Below are 23,891 nucleotides of genomic sequence, written 5' to 3' on the forward strand. Positions count from 1 at the left end.
GTGCTGCTTTCATTTGCTCCTAACAAGTTCTTGTCTCTGTTTTCAGCTGTGTCAGTGATCCAGTCCATTCCAGTGTTCAATGAAACCGGAAGATTCAGTTTTACATTGCCATATCCAATGAAAATCAAAGTTAGATTTTCCTTTTTTCTTCAGATTTATCTTATAATGTTATTTTTAGGTAAGTATTGGCTCTCTGATACAGTATTTTCCTTGTCACTTCTTAGAGGGCAGAGTTAAATGATTCAAAGTTTAGACTTCTCTTTTTAGCTGGGTGTGTGGTGCATGCCTGTAATCTCAGCACTTGGGAGGCTGAGGCGGGAGGATTGCTGTGAGTTCAGGCCAACCTGAGTTACATAGTGAGTTCAAGGCTGGCCTGCAGTAACATAGATGCTGTCTCAAACACCAAACCAGGCCTGGGGATTTTGCTCAGTGGCACCCTGCCTGCCTTGCAAGCACGAGGACCAAAAAAAAAAAAAAACCCAAACAAAAAACAAAAAGAATTCTCTTTTTTTTCTAAAAGAGTAGCATAGAAGCAGAGAAAATTTACTTTGCAAAAACAAACCCACTAGGAGAATATGCTATGGTATAGAAATACTTTTTCCTAAGAATCATGTGGGTTTTTTTCTTAATAAAAGCTGCAATTGTTATTTTATTCTCAATCCCCAAATTCTCTAGATGCTAGCAGTTCAGGAATAAAATCTTGGCAAGACTACATAAAAAAAGTCATGATTTTGGAACTCAGTCTTCTGAAGAATTGTTAATGAGTTAAAGCCCTTACCAGAACTATGTGGCACAATGCCTTACTGTAAACTATTTAAAATCCTACGGGTGTAATCCTACAACTACAATGGTCTTAAAAATAAAGAGTAATGATAGAGGTAAGGTGGTGAGGAAAAACACAATGTGTTAAGTCAAAGCATTTCTTGTACATAAGCTATAATCAGTAGGGAAAAAAAATGAAAATAAGAACAGACCAAAAGAGAACCTACTTATATATGTTTAATTTTTTTATGTATACACATCTATATATGTATATATATAGATACACACACACACACCCCTACCATATTATTTCTGGCTATCGCTGAAGGAAGTTGTGGGAAGTTGCATATCTTGCTGGATGAAGAAAAAAGTTGTATGCCATAACCCACTCTGTCCTGCTATCAGCATATAAACTACATCTGCTTTGAGAATCCCTTCACATTCGTTGGAATTTATCAACATTGGTCCCTTGCCCATATATGGAGATTTACTTGCCAAGGATGACTAAGGTCATTGTAACTACTATGGTTCAAATGGTAGGGCTGCGAATGTATTTCTTGTTGTCAATAAGGAATCATGTTCTTGAAGTGCTCTTGGTAATGGGAATATACCATTAAGACACCCCACCCCCACCCCTGGGGTGAAGGCTTAAACTCAGGGCCTTTGCACTAAGTTACATCTCCAACCCTTTTATTTTTTATTTATTTACTTTTGAGACAGGATCTTGCGAAGTTGCCCAGGCTGAGCTCAAACTTGCAGTCTTCCTGCCTCAGCCTACCATAAGATATTTCTTGCTGAAAACAGTGTTAGGAGCTCTTTTAAAATAGAGTAGGAGCCAGGCATGGTGGCACATGCCTATCCCAACTGAGTGGGAGGCTGAGACAGGACAATCACTTGAGTCCAAGAGTTTGAGGCTAGTCTGGGCAACATAGCAATACCTCATCTCATAATTTAAAAACTTAAAGGTAAATAAAATAGAGTAGAATGCTCATCTTTAACTAGTTTCAGTAGTGTATCCCTTATTCAGATGGTAGAGAGGTAGCAGGCTGTACAGCTGGCAGCAAGGAAGGAAGGAGCCAAGGGTTGTCATAAAGCCTTCCAGGTAACCGTAGGAAGTGCCCTGCTGGTCCTGTGCGACCTGCTTGCTTACTAGTTTACATTTATATAAAGTAAAAAGTCTTGCCTTAATTCATAAAAACTAAGAACTAAAGGGAAAAAGAAGTAAACCTAAATTGTTACAAATGTGAGAAATTGAAAAGCTGTAACTACAGGGATTCTAGATGTAAGACTCCCCAGTCATAATTTATGTGTCCTGCTTTGTTTGACAAAACACTCCAGGTGGCCCTAAGTAAGTTGAGCTGTGTGGGCCGCTAGCAGGAGAATCATGCAACAGCTGATGGTGTTAGTTAGGGCCCAGGGTACAGCAGGACCCCACAGCAACCAATGAAAACAGCGATGCCTCCCATGGTGTCTGCAGCTCAGGTCTGCAGCAGAAGCTCAGCCAACCTGTCAGCTGGGCCCAAGGATCTGTTACAAGCTCAGGTGTATGGCTGTCATCAGCTGCCGTGACCTGGCTTCCCTAGAGGAAGCATCAGAGCCACAGAGCCTCCTATAATCCAGTTTCAGAAGTGGTGTGCGGTCACACCAGCCACCCGGTACACTGGAGGGACTGCACAGGCATGACACTCCAGGAGGGTAGGAGTGTTGGGACTCTTAGAGGCCAGCTCCCCCAGATGGAGAGGAGCCTGAGAGGCTAGAAGGCCCGGTGCTCTCGGGCCTTTAGTATCGGGGAGAAGGGGCTGAACCTTTAGGAGCCCCACTGGGCATCAGCACATGGCAGAGGTACAGTTACTAACATACAATACAAGCCCCGGTCACTTGCAGAAGGTTTTTACTTCTTCTTTTCTTTTTTAGCAAAGGATATAACCTATTTCAGAAAGATTCTAACCCAAAATGTTAAAATGTTTTGGACCTTGAAGGGAGTAAGCTAAAAGAGCTTCTTGCCTGGTAACTAGGCTCTGGGCATGGGCATAATGAAAGTAGTGAAATGGGATAAGTATTGGAAGGACATTTAAAATATTTTACTAAAAAGTTAGAGGGATAGAAATATTTTGATATGCTCTAACGTTATCTTTTCTTTGTATTGTGCACCTTAACTTGGAAGATTTTGTATGTAGTTGTTGTAATGAATAAATAGTTGTTTTCTTACTTTTCAAAATGAATTAAGTCAGGGCCGGGGATTTAGCTCAGTGGTGCCACTGCCTGCCTGGCAAGCACAAGGTCCTGAGTTTGAGCCCCGCTACCGAAAAAAAAAAAAAAAAAGAATTAAGTTCTGGGCCAGGGATTAGCTCAGTAGCGCTGCGCCTGCCTCCAATCACAAGGTCCTGAGTTCAATCCTTGGTACCGGGGTGGGGGTGGGTGGGGAAGAAGTCCTAAATTTGCATTTACAACTTTGAAGCAGTATGCCAATCACTTGACATTTCTATGTACATCAAAGTACTTCTGTACATACATTCAGTCATACTTACAATAAGTTTGTAAATAAATGTTTCTAATACTACTGTAAAAATGAAGTTGAGGGGAGGCTGAGAACTTTCTCAGAATCTACTCAGTGGTCAAACAGGATTAAAATTTCTTTCTGGGGCCAGGGATTTAGCTCAGTGGTTTCACTGCCTGCTGTGCAAGCACAAGGACCCAAGTTTGATCCCCGGTACCAAAAAAAAAAAAATTCTTTCTGATCCTGAAATCCTGTGTTTTCTACTTCACTGAATTGGACTTCCTACAAAAGTGACTCATACCTTTTATCTCTTTATGATTTAGAAATGGGGTCTCACAGTCAGGTAGGTCTTGAACTCCTGAGCTTAAGTGATCCTCCTGCCTCAGCCTCTCAAGTAGCTGGGACTACCTGTGCGCCTGGCTTATGCCATGCCTATTAGACTGTTCTCTAATGTGTTCTTGAGGGAGCCCTGAGTTAAAAATTACGTTATTTTGGGCCTGGGATTTAGCTCAGTGGTTTCGCCACCTGCTGTGCAAGCGCAAGGACCCGAGTTCGATCCCTGGTACCAAAAAAAAAAAAAAATTAGGTTATTTTTGCACTTCAGACTTGTGCATTTCATTGTATGCACGAGGGGAGGAAAGACCAACAGTACTGCACTGCACTTGAGAAGTCTGTCGGGGTGAAGCGGTGTCTGCACTTAACTTTGAAATGCCTCAGAAATGAGATGGACAGTTAGACGAATAGGCAGTAGGAATGTGATGAAGGAAATAAGCACAAAGTTAAGTGTAATGCAGATGTTTGTTCATCAAAGATTTTGTTTGAAATTTTCATAATTAAATTTGGGACAAAATGAAGTTATAACCCCGAGGGGAGGAACTGGCTTGTCTCTGGTATGCATTGCTGATTTGTTCTAAGTTGTACTTCCCGAGCAGCCACAATAAACAGTGCTGTGGGATATGAAAACACAGCTTGAGTTATCTGCCTTCTGCCCCCAAGGGCTTCTGGTTACAACAGACAAAGACTGTCATTTCTAATCAACCTTGTTTTTTCTTTTTCAGGGTTATATATAAATTTTCGTCACCTTTATAAACAACGCAGGCGGCGCTATGGACAAAAAAAGAAAAAGGTCCACTAATCAGAGAGATTTAGAAGGCTTCTTGCCAGTTTGAGCCTAATCTATGATTCTTACTGTTTTACCTTCTTGTACTGATGTAAAAGTTTTTTTAAAGTTAATTGAATTCTCAGTGAGGCTATCTCCCTTTCTGCGGTAACATTCCTGAATTTACTGTATTATCTTAGTGTAGTACTTGCATGACATGGATTCCTGCTATCCGCCAACAGGTTCATTCTTGTGTATGCAGATAATGACAGCAAAAGGCTCAGCCCCACCCTACTCTGTGTCCCGTCTGCTCTTTACATGCTGGAGATACTGTCCCAGTGCTCTGTCCCTACAGGTACTGACCACTATTACAGCTGGGATTTGTTCTTTCTCCCCATTAGTAGGAAAAAAAGCAAGACTATTTTGTGCTATAGAATGTTAGTACTTAAAGCGACTCAGGCAGGACCTAATATTCTGTACCCACAGGGTGATTTGTGTAGTAGGGTGGCACTGACTTTGAAATCAAATGTGCTTGGTCACCAACAAGTCTCTGAGTCACAGTGGGGCTGGACAGCAGTTTGGCACCCAGCCTAACAGACCACAGTGCTTATTACTAGTGCTTACCAGTGTGGGCATTGAAGAGGCAAAGGCGACTTGAGAGAAACCAAGCAGAACCTTGGAACACCATGGTCACTTCATTCCTAGGTAAATCAGGACTGTTCAACTCTAAAGAAAGAGGAGACTGTGTTTAGAAAACAGATTATTAGTTCGAAATTCAGGTGGCTACAGGGGTCAGAAAAGAATGCAAACATGTTGGTCAAACTGGCACTGATACAGCTGCTCAAAATGTAGCCTTGGAACACTGCAAAGTCAGTTCAGAGGCCAGACTGGAGTAGGCCCTGCCTGCCTACAGAACTGTCTAATCTGGGCACAGACTGAAAGTCAGCCTTCGTTTCCTTGTCCTGGGTGAGTCCATTTCTTGCATACTTCTCTGAGTGGGGAGGCTGTACATTTTTAACCTCAAAAACACGTTTTTTCTGCTGTTGTTGGATTGGTTTTTTTTTAACTGTCTGCAGTAGGACACTGAAAACAGAGCAGGAACTTTGGCTGGGGAATGACCTGTTGGTCCTTTAACAAGGAGTCCTGGCAGGAAACCCAAACCAGGGGAACTGAAGAAAGTCTAGCCATTATGGTTGCCCATTGTAAAAACACATCGGTTTCCTCCAGTACATTCCACGTAAACCAGGTAAAATAAGTGCTAGAAGTGACACTTGGGTTAAAAGAATTTAAGGCACAGTTGCGCTTTGTGTTCTGCCATCCCGTGTCCCTAGGAGAAAGGAGTCTTGGTCAGCTTTGATCTAAAGCATCCAATTAGCAGAAGGTGACTGATGTTTTAAAAACTCATTGCACTGAAGGGCATCTTGCATGTCTGTAACTTCTGTCAACACCTGTGTGTACTGACTTCTGATCTCCTCTCACCTGACTCTGTAACCAGGCTGATCAGCTTTGTAGTAGATGATGCTACATCCTTCTGGCAAAGCCCTGTATTCCTAGTGATTGTTAGGAACCCCTTTATCGCTGTCTGAGGAAGACTGTGTGTTTATATTAAAACATTTGCAATCAAAATCCTAGTAACTCGTTCTTTAATGTTATTTAATAGTTTTCAAGCTTGTTTAGGCAAAATATCTAGTAGTTCAGCAGAGTAAACCAAAAACTTCTGGTTGAAGCCTGAGGGAGTTCTGAATGAAGGTGTAGTCTGGCTAGAAAAGCATTGTTGACTTAAATAAAACCTGCAGAAGTTGCACACCTTGCACAAGGTCTTGAAGCTAGCAGATGACTCAGAAGCTGGCTGACTCCAAGTAGCACTCTGCCTGGACCTGCTGGCCAGAAGCTGGCACAGCCAGCAGAGTCTAATCAGAATTGGACAAAGAAGTCAGTATGGACTCTCAACTTCTGGATTTATGAACCTGCGCTACTATATTCAGGTGACAGGTCAGACCAAGGGACAAAGGACCATTAGTTTCTCAGTGGAAGTGTCATAGAAAATCAACTATTTTATTTTCATTAAAAAAACAGGAATCATTTTACATGTATGTGGTTGCTGTTTAAAAGTTTGTATCTCAAGATACACCAAAAGCACCCAAAGATTACTATCATATTTTACCAAGTTCTAAGCAAAATTCTGGAACTCAGTGATACTCCTCGGTTTGTCCTTAGCAAGTCCCAAGCAGCCTGGGCTACACCTGCAAAGCAGCTTGAAAATGTCCTTACTACTGAGATACAACTTGGACAAGGGATACTCTCAGGAATCAGGAGCCTGTGCCCATTTCCTGAGGAAGAGGAAGGTGGGAGCTCTGCTCCGCCACTGAAGATTCCTGAGATGCGTCCCTCATGGGAGCAACAGCTTAGAGACACCAAGACACCAAGCTGGGGTTCAAACCAACCAGCCAGCCCCCTTTGTTCCCCCTGCAACCCCTCCCTGGAGCAGCCATTCCAGCCAGCAAGTGGTGCTTCTGAGGCAACCTTGGGAAGGTCCTTGGGTGGTTGTGTCAGAGGTGAATATACTAGAAGTCCTTTTCAGTTGAAATTAAAAAACAACTCCCTAAGTCAGTTCACATTCTCTCCGTGCTGCTCCCAGAGAAGTCCGTGTGCAAAGGGGTGATGTTATGGTCATATGCAGCGTACTCGGAGGTGCTGGTGCTGGCCAGCTTGAGTTGCTGGGCGGCATGGGTCAGCTGGAAGGCAGCATCAGGGTGCGCCGTGTCGGGCAGCAGCGTGCACTCCCGCTCCAGCATGTCAGCCACGCCCTTCAGCAGGTCCAGGAAGCCAAAGGCCAGTGCGGCCTTTCGTAGACGGTTCAGCTCCTGAAATAAAGTGAAGACCAGTGCTCCTGAAATGTACCCTCTTCCTTGAGCACTTCCTCAGTGTGCAGCTGATGGTCCATTCTCTTTGACCCTCAACTTTCAGGGAGCATTTTTACATGAGAACCCATTCTTACGCAGAGAAGCCAGTACTGAGAGTGTGAGGACATAACTGACATGTGCTTCCTCTACAGGTGGCCAGCAGCTAGGTGAGGAAGACAGTGCACCATGTCCACCCAGCAGTGAGCAAGTATACTGGCATTGTGGTGAGCACTGCACACATCTGGTACTCACACCTGACAAGAGGATGACTTCCCTGTGTTGTTCCGGGTTGGAAAAGGCTTCCTCCAAATCTCAGAGGCCTCTTAACCTTTGGTGCCTCTGCAGTGTGGGCTTACAGTGAATGGCAATGAACATGTTTAGAGAATCCAGGCAGGAAGGACTGCCACACAAGAAGGGGTGGGCAGTGGATGGAAGTACAGAAATATGAAGTGCCCCGCCAGGCACCTGGTGTGATCTGGGCAAGCTGCAGAGCCACTTGGTCTCAGAGGCCTTGTTACAAAGTGAGGACGCTGCCTTTCCTGTCTCCTGCAGGAGCCAAAGCATTGAGTTTTTAGAGACCCTACCTAGCTCTCATGTAGGGTTATATAAAGCCAGTGAGGAGAAACAGGCCCTCAGGTCACCTCTGTATCATCTAGTAAAGCTGGAAAGTTGAAGGCCACACACAGCACAGATGTGCCAGCTCGAACAGACAACTGTGAGCAGCACCTACACAGAGACGGCTGCAGCTGAGGCCTGGCTGAGTTACAGCTTCAGGTGGGAAGGGGCCTAGCCAGCTAAGCAGGTCTTTTGAACTTTGATTAAAACTGCAAATTTTTCTTGATTTCACTAGCCTGCTACATACTTAGGTTTGAGGACAACAGTGAATCAAGGTAATGAGGTAACGCGAAGACAAAGGAGCAGTGTGTGTTCTCCAGAAGAGATGCCAGCCCCAGGCCCGCTGTGTGTGCTGTATTTTGAGATTAGCAAACCAGGACGCACGTCACACTGTGCTCAATCTAACTCCAGCCAAACATAGGAAGGACAGGGAGAGAAAAGGAATGAGCCTAAATGTTCCCCACCTCAGTCCTCAGGACTGCAATCTCTGCCAGTGGCTCTAGATCAACCAGTCACCACCATAGAGGGCCACCCACTTCACAAGTCAAATACGTGATTTTAAAAGTTGTCCCTCAAGGTGCTTCTCTGGCACAGTAAGATTTTCTGGGTGATTCAGCACCATGGGAGGTCACATACTAGTTGCACGGACCGCACAGGACACCCATGGCAGGAGGGACTCAGAGTGGTGTGTCTACAGGGAGACACCCTCCTACTGTGCAGAATCGGGCCTTTGCATCGCTGCCTGCTCTTGGACTGTAAGGCAGGCTTGGACCTATCACACTGACTTTCCTGATGAGAAACCTGAGGCAGCAGCGGCACAACACTAATCCTTGCCATTTTTGGCTCCTGGCCTGTGCTCACTACTATGTGCACATCCCACGGCCCACCCTCTCCACTGTAATTCTGACAGGCTCACCTTATAGAATGTCTGCGTTTTTTCAGGTAGTTTCCTTGCATTTCTCAAAATCTTCTGTACATCTGTCTATTGAGAGTGAAAAAATGAAAGAATATGACATTAGAATTCTGTGGTAAAAAGCAGGAAAGAACACAAATGGATAGCTCTGAATGTTTAAAGAAATGAAAAAGGAAAATGGGGCTACAGCTCTGGTAGGTGAACCCGTGAAGGCCCTTTCTGAGTTACATCAGTATTCTGCTCAACACTGACAAAGCACGTCCCAGTCAGGCATGGTGGCGCATCCATGTAATCCCAGCTACTCTGGAGGCTGAGGCAGAAGGATTACAAATTCAAGCCCAGCCTGCGTGATTAAGAGCTTGTTTCAAATTGTAAAAGGGTTAGGAGTATATATAGCTCAGTGCTAAGTGCCCTTGGGTTCAATCCCAGGTACTCAAACACACACATTTCCCTCCTTCAAAAGGCTGGATGATAATAAATCAGTCTCACAAAAATATACCCAGGAAATCCATAAATCTACAGCTAGTTCTTTTTTGTAAGGCTGCCAAAATCATTCTATGAGGAAAGAATAGTCTTTTCAACACCTGGGCCAAGTGGATAGCCACATGCAAAAGAAGTTGAACCTTTACCTCACACAGTATAAAAAATGAACTCAGAATGGATCAGACATCTAAATATAAAGTCTAATGCTATAAAACTTCTACAAGGAGTGTTCACTTTAGCAGCACATACACTAAAACTTCTACAAGGAAATGTAGGAGTAAATTCATCACCTTGGATTTGGCTATGATCTCTTGGTTAAGATACAAAAAAAGCAAAAGCAACAAAAGCAAAAAATAGAAACATTTTCCTGACTAAAAACTAAAAATTTTTATTTTTTTTTTTGAGACAGGGTCTTGCTGTGTAATTCAGACTGGCCTTGAAATTTTGGACTACATACTGAGACCCTGCCTCAAAAAACCCTAAAAACCTGTACATCAAAGAACACTACCAAGAGTGTAAGAAGAGGACTGGGGTGTAGCTCGGTAGTAGAGCACTTGCCTTGCAGACATGAGGCCCTGGGTTCAATTGCTAAAGAAAGGAGAAAAAAGTGTGAAAAGAAAGCCCACAGAATGGGAGAAAATATTTACAAATCACATCTCTAAGGGTGTGCTATCCTGAGTACATAAAGATCTTAACAAAAAGACAACCCAGTGGAAAAAGTGGACACAGGATTCAAGACATCTCTAAAGATAGACAAATAGCCAGTAAGTACATGGAAAGATGCACCCTCCCCATCAAAACTAGGGCCTTCTGTGTGCTAGACAAGCACTGTACCACTGAGCTACATTCTAGTCCAAAGATGTACCACATTACTAGGCATTAGGGAAGGGAAATCAAAACTACAAAGATATAACACTTCACATCCACTACTTAAAAAAAAAAAAAAGGAATACTGATTGGAGTGGAGAAACTGGAACACTTAACAACATGGCTAGTGGGAATATAAAATGGTGTAGCCACTGTAAAAAAGAAGGTTGGCAGTTCCTAAAGTTAATTACTGCCAGGTATGGTGGTATACATCTCTAATCCTAGAGATGTGGGAGGCTCAGGCAGGAGAATGGCTGTGAGTTTGAGGCCAGCCTGAATTTCATAGCAAGACCCTGTCTCAAAAAACAAAAACAAAAAATGCTATGATTCAGCAACCCCAATTCTTTTTTTTTTTTTTTTTTTTTTTTTGGTACCAGAGATCAAACTCGGGTCCTTGGGCTTTCAAGGCAGGCAGTGGAACCACTGAGCTAAATCCCTGGCCCAACTCCAATTCTTAACCAAGTATTGAGAACAGGTGTTCAAACAAAAAATTTGTATGAATGTTCATAACAATATCATTCATAATAGGCAAAAGGTGGAAACAACCCTAATGTCCATTACCTGAGGGAACGGATAAAAAAATGTGGGATATTTATACACCAGAATATCATCACTCCACCATGAAAAGGAACTAAATACTGACATGTGTACAACATGAATGATATTCACAGTGAAAGATGCCAAATACAAAAGGCCACAAAGTGCATTATTCTATTTCTCTGAAATATCTGGAATAGGCAAATCCATAGAGACAAAAGGCAGATTAGTGGTTGCCAGGGCCTGGGAGAGGGAAAGCACATGGAGGGACGTGCTTAAAAGCAGGGACAGGGTTTCCTTTTGGAGTGGTTAGGATGTTCTGGAGCTACAGTGGTGACGGATGCATAACACTGGGAATGCACTGTCACTGAACTGTATACTTTAAGATGCCTAAAAAGATACATTTAGAGTTATGTGTATTTTACCACAATTTAAAATTAACTATATCTGAGACCAAAACAAAATTTAAATAGTAATTTAAGAAAAGTTCAACTGTAATGGGCGGTGGAAGTGGTTGTCACTGCCCTGTAGGAAATGCTGGAGTCAGGGATGGAGGAAGGAGGGAGGCCCTGACTTGCTAAAAGAGGCTTTTTGCCCTTATCCAGCACAGGTGTGGCTCAGCTGCGAAGGGGGGTTCAGAGACACTTCAGTTAGTGGAGGCCACTTCTGCTGCTGGTGCTAACTGCCCTTCTTTCTGTGCTTGAGGCTGGACTCATTGGAGAAAGAAATTAAAAGGCGGTGCTCAAAGGTTTCCTTAGTAACTTTAAAAAACAAGAATAAGTGACTGTACATCAATAGGAGAAATGTCCCTGATACCTGCCAAAAAGTAGCATTTCTTGATCAGTATTACCTTTGGTTCCTATGAGTGTGTTTCTGTGGAATTACAGTATAATGCTATTGCATGGGTTCTACTTTAGGGCTGGAAGAAATAACCAAATGAAGACTTTACATATTTTTCAAAACCATTGTTAAAGATGACAATGGTTACAGTGTTCAGTGCTTCACCACACAACAGATTTTACATTAAAATCCAATGCGAGGAAAATACGCTTCTCCAGAAGAACTGGCCTGCTTCCACTAACACAAGAAAAACTATGTAACCCGGAAGCTCCCAACCAAACTTCTCAAATACAATTATCAGTTTGCCTTGGCTTCCAGGCACAATTAGTTTCACTCTTTCTCTAGGTTTCTTATTGCTCTAAATTGTGTAAGAAATGATTTTGCTAAGTACATGTTTTACTGGAGGCCATCTGAATCCTTTTTGGAAATAATGGCAAAATTAGAAATAAGTAAATTACGAAGTATCAAAGGGAAGAAAAATCAAATCAAATGTCTGCCTGCCCGTCCACCCAAACACCTTCTCCTGTCCCCAGTGGAAAAGAAAGCCAAGTAAATGGTAATGTTACCTGCAGGCCACTGGGTTTGATCCAGACAGTCACATTCTGGGCGTAACTGCGTTTGTTTTTGGGCTGCAAGGGGAATGGGCTCTTATTGTCATCCTCACCATAAGGGTTTTCTTTAGCATCTTAAAGAAAAAGACATTCTGAAATGACATCTGGCAAAACACAATCAATTGCATTGTTGATTAGGCTAGCAGTTCTTTGATCACTCAATCTATGTCTGACTACTCGGTTAATTAAGGAAATCTCATTAACTTCAATCAGGTTGGAGAACCTGTTCCCAATAGAGGCCACTGACTGAGACCAAACAGATGCCTACATAAGTGAAAAACAGCTGAAAGTCTTCAAAGAAACAAATTTCACTTATCTGCTTTGTGAATTAAGGCCAGAGTAGTCAAAACAAATGTGTACAATATTAAAACACATTTACAGCTGGACATGGTGGCACATGCCTGTTATCCCACTACTCAGGAGCTTGAAGTAGGAAGATCTCAAGTTTGAGGCCAGCCTGGGCAACTTAAGGAGACCCTATCTCAAAATAAAAGGGCTGGGGATGTAGCTCAGGGCGCCTGGGTTTGATCCCCAGTACTGCAAAAACGAAACATGCATATGAACTGCAGTTCTGTATATTCTAGTCCAGCACTCTCCAGCCAAATTTCCTCTGATGCTGGAACTGTTCTATACCTGTGCTATCTAATATGGTAGCCACTTGCTATTGAGCACCTGACTACAGAAATGAATTTTAAATTTTATTTAGGTTTAATTAAATTTGAGTATCTTCATGTGGCCAGTGGCTATTTCGTTAGGCAGCACAGGTTTAGGGATTAAAAAATTAGAAGGGAAAATTAGGCATAATTAAGGAAAAGGGCAAGGAAAAATATTTTTCCCAGTGAAGAGTACTTGATCTTATGGCTAATTAGTTAAAATTGCTTCCAAAGACTCAAAACCTTGGTGGTTTTATACCTGTAAATAGGGCTTCTGCCTTTGAATGTGCTGAGTTGAGAAAGCTCTGCCACAAATCTATGGAGCACACTTATACCTAATGCCTTCTTCCATCCTTATTACCTTATTATCTTGGGAGACAGAGAATCATCCCCACCAGTTCAGGGAGGTGAAATCCACTGACCAAATGTTCATGCAGAAAACTGGCCTTGGACCCATTTCTCTCAACTGAGCAAGATGTTCTCTGCCCCCATTTGGTCATTAATCAGAAACCTTAATGCTAACCCCAAATTGCCTCCATCAATACTCCCCACTCCTGACTCTTCTAAAACTAGTGACCCAACTCTCCAGACAATATAGTACTGTACCTATCAATATATAAACCTTGTCAGCTGAGATCCTGTGAATCCTGGCACACACAGCATGGTTGTTTCCAACTGCCCTGCCATTATTTCTGTTCCTCCCATTGCCTGGACTGCTTTACCATCCTCATGCATTCACTCCTTATCTATAGGAAGACCCTGGGATGTAAAAAGCACCATGCTTGGAACTGTGCTTAGTGAAGAGATTGTTCTGGCCTCAAGGCACTTACAGAATAAAGAATATTTATTCTAACTATGTGTCAGATACCATATACATAAAACTTCCCTCTGTACGGCAACCCTAGAAGGTAGACATTATTAGTCTCATTAAAGAGGAAGACTGAGGCTCGGAGAGCTTGGACTGAAGGTTTCAGAGTGACTCAGCTAGTGCTGGTTTTCTGAAGCCAACACTTTCTCTGCCATTGAGCACTGCCGCTCACCTACCCAAATTTGCCTATCTCCATTCCCAGGCCAGATCCTAGTCTGCCCCTCCACGAAGCTGTCCCAAGTTTCTGGCAGAGGGTGGTTTCTTAGATCCCATTATGGCACTCGTTATCAGTACCAAGAACTCCAGCATCTAACTGGAGCCTATCAGTTTTGCTTGGAGCCCATATATGGTGAATGCACCAGCAGACAGGAAATACAGTACTTGTGAAAAAAGAACATGAGACTTTAAGAAATAAGAAATATGATAATGGAAATTAAAAAATAGCTGTACAATAAAGTTGAAGATATACAGAAAGCAAAACAAAAAGAAAATGGGAAATCAGTAAGAAAAGATAGTATTATATGTGTCTGTGCATGCATGTGTGTGCAGACACACACATCTACCTCAGATATATGCTCCAGAAGGGAGAACAGAATACAGAGAGAGAAAGATCAAAGAATAATGCATACACCCAGGACTGAAGACACAAGGGGCCAGATAGAAAGGACTCGCTCGCTTAGCAAAATGAATGCAGATACCAACAACTGGGTAGGCCATTCTGAAAATTCAGAACACCAGGGATACAAAGATCCTTAAAGAAGGAGAGAAAATAACAGTTCAAGGTCAAAGGTCTGGGAGTCAGGAGGGCAAAAGACTCAGCAGCAGCACTAAAAGCTAGAAGAGAGAACACAGCAGTACTTGAAAACTTTGAGGGACAATGATTTCTGATGTAGAACTCACCTAACCAAACTACTGACAGTCTGTAAAGGACGAAATAAAGAAGGCATTTCTGCAGATGCAAGATTTCAAAACATGTGCTTCCCACGCACCGTTTTCTTAGTAGCTATGAAAGATCCACAGAAAAGATGTGAAGGGAAGAGGCAGGATGATACAAGGCCAGTAGGCCTAGAGAACATAAGAGAGCTAAACATTCAATACCTTTCAAAAGTCAACAAATAACCAAGCACCTAAAACAAGACATTTAAAATGGAAAAAAAGTGGTCATTTCTAGGAATAGGAGCAGGAGGGATTGGTATAAACAATGGCAGTATTATTTTACACATTCTGCTTTGAAAAACAATGAAACAGCAGTATCTACTATTATGTGCCTGCCATGCATCAGGGACTCCATACACATTCCTTCATAAGCTCCCTCAACCACCCTCTATGGTGGGTTCCAGTCATTGTAATTTGTTATAATGCCAATCCAACCCCATAAGATTGCTGTGAGAATGAACTGAGATGGTGCATTTCACTGTGTCCTGCACCGTGCTTGGCACAGAGTTAAATTCAATAAAATGTTAGTGATTATTATCCCCCCTGAAAAGAAGAAAAGACCCAGAGGGAGGAAAGAACATGAATACAGGCAGAGGGAACAGCAGTTCCATGTGAATGAAGAATAAGCATAATAAGCATTGCTTGTTGGAAGGCAGATGAGAAAGAAGTCTGCATGTGAGCCTCTGGACAAGTATCTTGGGTGAAAATATCTCAACAGTCCAAGTTGGGAGCAGCTAACTTTCTCTAGAAAGGACTTAACAGCAGTGTTTTAGACTTTATGAGTCATATGGTTCCTGTCATATTCAACTCTGCCACGGTAGCAGGAAGGCAGCTGTAGATAATATGTAAAGGAATGAGTGTGACTGTGTCTCAATAAAACTTTATTTACAAAGAGGAAATGGGCCAGTTTGGTCTATGGGCTGAAGACAGGTGACTTCTGGTTTAACTGAAATGTAAAGAAAGCCAAAACATGGTCAGAGCAGCAAGAATTTCTTAGCTTTTTTTTTTTTTTTTTTGGTACCAGGGATTGAACTTGGAACCTTGCACTTGCAAGGCAGGTGCTGGAACCACTGAGCTAAATCCCCGGCCCAAGAGCAGCAAGAATGAAAGGCAGTATGAACACAGGAATTGTACAGAAGTGAGATGAAGGTGATGAGGAATCTGTCTACACACATTCACACACAACTTTCTCTGCCCTGGGTTCTCCTCCAGTTACTGTCCTATTTCTCTTTTCTGTACTATCAGTAAAGCCCTCTTCTTTTCTCTTGGCTTCTTTTCCTCTTAAAACTTTCCCTACTGTGGTGCTGGGGATCAACCCCAGCACCTTGATTATTAGGTATTATTAGGTGAGTGCTCTACCACTGAGCTATATTCTAGCCCTGTTCCTCCTGAGACTCTTAGTTCTTTAAGACAGTCATTCTATTGTCTCTTTCACATTAAGTTCTTGAACTACTAATCCTCTTGTTGGCCTTTCTTCAAAGGAGATAAATTTCCTCACATGATGAAAAACTCGTGAGCATGAGCTTCTTCCTGTGGCAGTCCCTCTGTCCACGATGGGAAGGTTTTCCTATAGAGCCGTCACATTAGTTCTGCAGGAGGAGCTGTGGGTTTCATTGGTTCAGAATGAGTTTCTACATTGTTCAGTTTGGGACTGTCCACATCTGAATAGCTAGTGTCAATGTGCATGGTACAGGAATTAGTTTCCTTTTTTTTTTTCTTTTGGTACCAGGGGTCAAACTCAGGACCTTGAGCTTTCGAGGCAGGTGCCGGAACCACTGAGCTAAATCCCCACCCATAAGTTTCCTATTCCTAATAGGGGACATTTTTATTTCTTTAGATCCAAAAAAAAAGAGTAGGAAACAATGTGTAGAATTTTTCCTGTCAGTCTGTCACAGAGGGACTAGACCTTCCAGATTCTCAGCATTGAGTTTGTAGTTCTTTGTCTTATTTGAAACCAAAGTCATTACACCTCATGTCCCTCTATAAGATTTATTTATTTACTTATTTGTGTTGTGCTGAGGATTGAACCTAGGGACTTATACACACCAGGCAACTGCTCTACCACTAAGCTACACCCTAGTTCCCTGTATGACCTTTAAAACCCCAGTCCCTAGATGCTACAGCAAGGACTGGGCAACTACCTGCTACCTGTCTTCTGAGTTAAGAATGGCTTTTAGCAAGTTGTGGTGGTGCATAGAGTCCCAGCTACTCCAGGGGCTGAGGTAGCAGGATCGCTTGAGCCCAGGAGTTTGAGACTAGCCTGGGTAACAGAGAGGGAGGAGGGAAAAGAGAGGAAGGAGAACAGAAGAGAGAGGAGGGAGGAGGGAGAAGAGAGGGAAAGAGGAGAGAGAAAAAAATCAAAAGACACCTGAGTATTACACCAAATTCAAATTTCAGAGTCCATAAAGTTTTACACAGCCACTCATTTGCATAGTGTCATGGGTACAAAGCCAGAGGTGAATGGCTGAGGTAGAGACCACGTGGCCTGCAAAGCTGAAAATTTTTACTACCTATCCCTTCAGTGAGATGAAGTCTGCAGACCCTTAGTCTAGCTTCTTGGGCTGGCATTCTGTCAGTCTTCCCTAGGCCTCAGGAGAATGACTGCCATGTGTGCATGTGTGCAACTGGGGCACTCGTGCTTCAGAGCTGCTGTGCCGGCTTGCTTTTGGTGATGTTAGCTCTGCTAACCCTCTTTCATCTGCTTAACCTTTTCATTTTCCCCTCCGCTGCTCTCACAGTTGTTGTTTGCCAGAGGTTTGGCCTTTTGGTTGCTTTTTACCTTAGTTATGTTTCCCAGGGACCAGGGTTTAAAGAAAGTTCAGGGATCGCCTAGATTTGAATCCCTAGGGTATAATATTAAAACTGCAAGTTCCTGGCCTGAATCCAGACCTACTGAATCAGAATCTCTGCAGGTGGAGCCCAGGATGAAGAATTTCTAAACAAGGTGGTTTTTTTTGGCACCAGAGATCGAACTTGGGACCTTGTGCTTATGAGGCAGGTGGCAGAACCACTTAGCTAAATCCCAGGCACAAGGTTTACTTTTGTATGCAAAAAGTCAAATCTGTGAGCCACTGCCCTGAGCAATCTCCCTCCCTCTCCCCATTGTAACTATCAGCTACATGCCTGGGACTCAAAATTTTGTCTCCAAGTCTGCCTCTCTCCCAAATCCCAGATGCCACAGGAATGTCTGTGTGTAGGCTTCTCTGCTTTATTTATTTATTTTCTTTGTTTGTTTTTTGAGATAGGGTCTCAGCACATAGTTCAGACCAGTCTTGAACTCACTATGTAGTCCAGATTGGTCTCGAATTTGCACAGGATCCTCCTGCCTCAGCCTCCAGAGTCCACCATGCCCAGCTTTTCTTTTTTTTTGGTACTGGGGATTGAACTCAGGGCCTCATGCTTGCCAGGCAGGTGCCATGCCGGTGAGCTAAATCCCTGGCTCTTATTTCTTAAGGGTACAAACTCAACATATGCCAAATATGTTCTTCCCAAAGTTACTCTTCTTGTATTCTCTATTTCAATTAAAAGGCTACTTACTTTTCATCCTGCAGCCCAAGCTGGAAACCTGGGCTGGCTGTCAAATCCTAACACTGTTGCCTCAACCTCTGAAGTATCTTTTACCCGCTACCACTGCCCTGTTCTGGCTTTCAACTTCCCATATCCAGGGCTACTACAGTAACTTCTCCTGCAGGACTCCTGGACTTTTTCAGATCTACACTTCCCAGTCACCTTTCCCAGTCCTCATCACTCCCTTTGATCATGGCCTCATGTGATCAAAGGGCAGCAGCAGCTGAACATAAGTCTCCCAACAGTTCCTTGCGGTTCTCATCACAGCCAGGGCCATCTATCACACTGTTTCTCTCCAGGTGTCCCCAAGATCTGGACTAGTCTTGGCTCTTCACAGTTCAGCTGAGACTGCTCTGGCAGCCTCTGCCACCTGCCCCTCCACCCCTGCCATACCCAGCCTTTCCTCTCTACAGGTGCCCTACTTACCCCAGGCCTTTTTTCCTTCCTCTGCCTAATGAATTCCTTCTCTCTTTCAACTAAGCTAGCGCGACTCTCCTCAGGGAGGATTTCCCTGAGTGCTCTAGGCAGGGCTCATCTGATCCCCAACTCCAGGCTAACCCTGACCCTGTACAGTCCATCTATCAGTCCACTTCCCACCAGACTTTGCGTAACTCCAGCTAGCTCTTTTTATCCTCTAGGCCTGACACAAAATAGCTGGTAGCTGTCTCTGAAATTGATATATGCCCAAACAAGTCAAGGATAATTCTATAGTTTGAGTCTGAGGATCTAGCACCACAAAGGAATGAGCCGAAAGGCACAGCAAAATCAGAAGTACCCAGGTATGATGGTACAAACCTGTAATAAGAGCTACTTGAGTGGCTGAGGCAGGAGGATTGCAAATTGGAGCCCAGCTTGGGCGACTTAGCAACTTTTGTGAAACCTAGTCTCAAAAATATATGCACGTGCAAACACATAAGCTTTTTACTCTAAGCAGTTAAAGAGTTTACACTTACAGCAACTTAAATGTTGCTTTCCCTGAGCTGCAGAATTCAGACGTGAAACTATCTTGGGGTTCTCCATGTACAGATCCAGGATCAGAGACCACGGCGCACTGATAAGGGAGCTTGGCAGCTCTCAGACTACAGTCAGAGACAGCAGGGAGAAAACAAAGTCCAGATAGGGAAAATCTGATCTGGGCTGTACCTGAAATAGGACCCAACTGGGCCATTTTCCCGAGCCAGGGGAGAGGTTCTGGGCCAGGCTCAAAGAGCGACATCATGAGGTTGGACTTCTTCTTGCTGTCAGCCTGGGAGTAGAGCATCCCGTGCCATTCAAGACTGGATGGAGAAGACAGACAAGGAGGAGAATGTCAGGCCTTGGACAGTCAAGTTAAACAAATCTAGCCTGTTTTTCTCAAGAGATGCAGTCTTTAGCTTTCAAATCAGGGACATTACTTATACCAAAGCCAAACACTAACCCTGAAAGTGCATGCTGTCCCCGAGTACTTCCATTTCCCTAAGACATTTATTATTCAGGGGTGTGTGTGTGTGTGTGTGTGTGTGTGTGTGTGTGTGTGTGTATGTGTGTACAATCAAATGTAGTTTAAAAAAAGAAAGAAAGAAGGTCAGCAAGTAGCTGTAGGGGTGATGAGGAAGAATAAGAGCTGCAACCTACAGTCTTTTCAGCTGTCTGCCAGAGTTGCAGGGAACACAGGGAAGCCCTTCTAACACAGGGCACAAGGGCATCACTCAGTTACTCAGGAAACTCTGTCCCCAGATGCTCAAAGGACCCAGATCATTCTCATATTCAGAGCCAACAGAGGAAGCCTGGTTGCCAAGTATGGGAAATTAACACTTATTACAAAGAATTGCAGCCAGGCATGGTGGTGTATTACTAAAAGCTCAGCACTCTGGGAGGCTGAGGCAAGAAGATACCAAGTTTGAGCCCAGCCTGAGCAACTCAGTGACTCAGCAAAACCTCGTCTAAAAATAAAAAATGGTTGGGGATGTAGCTCAGCGCGAACCCTTGAGTTCAATCCCCAGTAGGGAAGAGTTAAGTCTTCTTTTTGGGTCAGTTAATTTCACTGAAGCAGAAATGGAGCCAGGCTTCCTGTGATTAACTTTAACCTCTCCATCTTCTATACCAGTCAATCCCAGGTGATGTCCAGAAGGCAGCTTACAGCAAGGGAACCAGAGAGTATCACAGGTCTCAAGGCTGCAGGAAATAAAGGCTAGAGGCTCTCCTCACGGGGAAGGGGCACAGCAGAGTGAGTGGAGTATGGGCTCTGGATTAAGACTGCAGGGAAAGAATCCTGGCTCTTTCATTTACTGTGGTGGCTGTGTGACTTTGGGAAAGTTCTTGACCTTCCTAAGCCTCATCTCCTCATCTCTAACATACAGTTAACATCAACACCACCTGCAGCGTGCTAACATATGTGAGATGCCTAGAGGAGTGCCCAGCACACGGTGAAGTACCCAGTGTTCTCAGCATTATTTTTCTCTTTATAGATGCAGACTCTGAATTCTGCTTAAGACGTTATAGTAAGTTGGTAGTGTTGCTATAATCAGTACCCAGGTATCCTAGGTAAGATACAGAAAGAGGAGAATTGGGCCAGGGATGTAGCTCAGTGGCACCAAGCCTTCCTTGCAAGCACAAGGTCCCGAGTTTGATCTCTGGTACCAGGGGAAAAAGAAGAAAGAGAAAAATTGAGAAAGAATATAATGTACAGCACTATACAGGAATTAAAAGATCCACTCCTGAGAGAAGGTGAGCTGGTCCCAGCACCCGGAAGGAAGCTCCCCGCCTCCATCCCAGGCTCCTAGGGCAGAGAAGGTGAGCCAGTTCCAGCACCCAGAAGGAAGCTCCCCGCCTCCATCCCAGGCTCCTAGGGCAGAGAAGCTCAGCTGGTCCCAGAACCCGGAAGGAAGCTCCCCCACTGTCATCCCAAGCTCCTAGGGCAGAGAAGGTGAGCCGTGTGGGCGCCAGAAGCACCCCCTCCCGTGGAAATGAGAAGACACGTAAACAAGTCTCAAAAACAGACTTCTGGATCACCTACAGCAACCCCAAAGGGAAATGAGATGGAACAATCTGATACTCAACCACCTAGATTCTCTGAACTGGCAACAAAAGAGGATCTGGGAAAAATGAAATCAGAAATAATTACTCAGATAACAGCAAAGATTTTGCTCATGGTGCAAGACATGATTAATAAATCTAGAGAAGACACAGATAAAAAAATAGAGGATCTGAGGAACATGATGGAATCCCAACATAGGAAACAAATGGAATCCATAAAACAGATACGATTTCCAAGAGATTAAAAACTCCATCAAAAGTCTGCACAGCAGAATGAACCAATGTGAGGATAGAATTTCACATATAGAAGATAAGATTGCAATGAGTGAGGAGGAAAAGAAAAATTGCTTTAAAATTGTAAGGGAACACGAGAAATCAATCCAGCAGCTGCTAGACGATGCAAAGAAGAATAACATAAGACTGATTGGAGTCAATGAAGGAGGAGGAGAGAGTGCAGATGACATAAAAAAACTCTTCACAGAAGTGATGGCAGAAAACTTCCCAAGGAGGGGAAAAGAACTTGACATACAGATAAGTGAGCCATATAGGACTCCAGCTAGCCGTAATCAAAAAAAAATCTACACATAGGCATATAATAGTTAGGATTCCAGAAACCCAACAGAAGAACAAAATTCTACAAGCAGTGAGAGAAAAGAAACAAATCACATACAAAGGAAAGCCCATCAGAATCACTGCAGACTTCTCAATGCAAACCTTCAAGGCAAGAAGAGCTTGGAGTGATGGATTTCAAGCCCTAAAGGAAAACAGCCTCCAACCCAGATTGATGTACCCTGCAAAACTATCTTTCAAAATTGATGGAGAAATAAGATACTTTCATGACAAAGAGCACCTCAGGAACTTCATGAATACCAAACCGGCACTCCAAAAAATTTTAGACAATACCCTAGGAAAAGACAATGAGGATCACAACCCCAGGAAACCCAGCAGAATGAATCCATTGGGTGTGACAAATTAAACGCAAAGGGAGAGAACCCAACAAAAAGAAAAAGTCATGACAAAGCTTTTAAAACTTTTAACTTCATCTCCCTAATGAGTGTATAATTCAATCTTATTATTGTACCGATTAGTATTTTTCTGATTCTAGAGTTGCACACCATTCCTTGTGCTATACTGGCTATTTATCATCTTCTTATGTCTACATTTTAATTGGGTTGTCTATTAATGAGCTCTAAGAATTCTTTATATACTCTGGTCATAGGTTATATGTATTGTAAATATGGTCTGTTTAAGGACTACTTTTCATTTTAATGATGTCATTTAAAGTTCTACATTTTGATGGAATCTCATTTATCAAATTTTTTCTTTTATACATCATGTCTTTTGTATACTAGGTAGTTCTTGCCTACCCTGAATTCATAAATATTTTCCCTTATAATTTCTTCTTAAAGTTTTATACCTTTAGGCTTTCTTATTTAGGTTCATAGATCCCTTCCAGTTATTTTCATGTATGGAAAAAAAAGCGTTGAAGTTAATTTTTTATATAGATACCAGGTGTTCTAATGCCGTTTGCTGAAAACACTGTCTCTTCCTCGGCTCTTGAATTGAGTTTATAGTCTATAAAATGCTAATGTTAAATAATCTTTCAAAACTCAGTGGACCATATATGTGTGGTTCTATTTCTAGATTCTGTTTTATTCCAATGATCTATATGTCTTTCCTTACACCAACACTGCCTTGATTACTGTAGCTTTAGAAGAAGTCTTAAAATTGGGTGCTAAATGTCTTCCAACACTGTTTTTGTTTTTGTTTTTGGCTTTTCTGGGTCCTTTGTACTTCTACATAACTTTTAAATTTCAATATCCACTTCTTCATTTATAGCAAGTATACACAGACCTGAATTTTTATACATACCTTGTGTTTTCTAATCCTGCTAAATTCAAGTACAAGTTCTAGGGGTTCCTAGAGATTTCTTAGTATTTTCTCTGTAGATGATCATTTCATCTACATTTAAAGATTTTGCTTCTGCTGTGCCAATCCTATCCTAGTTGTGTCATTTTATTGCCAGACTATTTTGGTGGGGACTAGGTTTCAAAGTCTAATGGACAGATGAAGAGTAGGCATATATGCCCTTGTTCCCCACTTTAGGGAGAAAGCATTGTATTGTCTCCATTCACAGAAGGAGTTTTTGTTGGAAGTATGGAGTACATGTCTTTGATCTGTTGAGAAGGTGCTGTTCTACTTCTAGTGTCCTGATAGCTTTTACCATGAACAACTGTGGAATTTAGTCCAATACTGTTTCTCCAACTAGTGACAGGATCATATGGCTTTCTCCTTTCCTCTGTTAAAATGATTGCTTTTGGGGGTGGATCTTCCAATGCTGAACCAACACTGCCATCCCTATAACAAAACCACTTTCTACATCCTGCCAGATCTGACTTCCAATAGTTTGTTTTGTTAAACAATTTCTATCTATGTTCATACTTTTTTCTTCTATTATCTTTATCCAGTTTTAGGATTAGCACAATGTTGAGTTCCTAAAATGAGGGGAGAAGTGTTCCTTCTTTTGTCTGCTTTGATATAATCTATCAGTTAAAATGTTTATGAGCCTGCTGTTGTCATATAGGTAGGTTTTCAAGCTAGGAATATACTTCCTTTAATAGGTGCTATTCAAATTTTATATTTCCTCCAGAGTTAGTTTCATTAATTTGTCTTCCAAGGTACTTCTTAGAAGTTGTCAAATTTATTTCAAAAAAGATTTTTGTAA

General features: G+C 42.7%; 2 protein-coding genes across 4 annotated transcripts in view; one reads left to right on the plus strand and one right to left on the minus strand.

Moving 5' to 3' along the window:
• Hacd3 (3-hydroxyacyl-CoA dehydratase 3) overlaps positions 1–5,984 on the plus strand; it is a 35,994-nt gene extending 30,010 nt beyond the window's left edge. Inside the window, exons 10-11 of the mRNA XM_004855613.3 lie at positions 47–178; positions 4,318–5,984. Of these exons, the coding sequence (XP_004855670.1) occupies positions 47–178; positions 4,318–4,394 (209 nt within the window). The 3' untranslated portion in view covers positions 4,395–5,984. The remainder of the gene's footprint in view (positions 1–46; positions 179–4,317) is intronic.
• Positions 5,985–6,392: 408 nt separating this feature from the next.
• The window catches only part of Ints14 (integrator complex subunit 14), a 36,205-nt gene continuing 18,706 nt past the window's right edge, over positions 6,393–23,891 (minus strand). For all 3 annotated transcript variants that reach the window (XM_004855614.3, XM_004855615.2, XM_004855616.3), the window contains exons 9-12: positions 19,295–19,428; positions 12,083–12,201; positions 8,793–8,858; positions 6,393–7,222 (exon numbers count right to left, since the gene is read on the minus strand). In XM_004855614.3, coding sequence (XP_004855671.1) covers positions 6,971–7,222; positions 8,793–8,858; positions 12,083–12,201; positions 19,295–19,428 — 571 coding nt within the window. In that variant the 3' untranslated portion in view covers positions 6,393–6,970. The remainder of the gene's footprint in view (positions 7,223–8,792; positions 8,859–12,082; positions 12,202–19,294; positions 19,429–23,891) is intronic.

This window comes from Heterocephalus glaber, unplaced genomic scaffold (assembly GCF_053883595.1).
Source record: "Heterocephalus glaber isolate CG9 unplaced genomic scaffold, H.glaber_assembly_v1.0 deba00001689, whole genome shotgun sequence".
NCBI lineage: Eukaryota > Metazoa > Chordata > Mammalia > Rodentia > Bathyergidae > Heterocephalus > Heterocephalus glaber.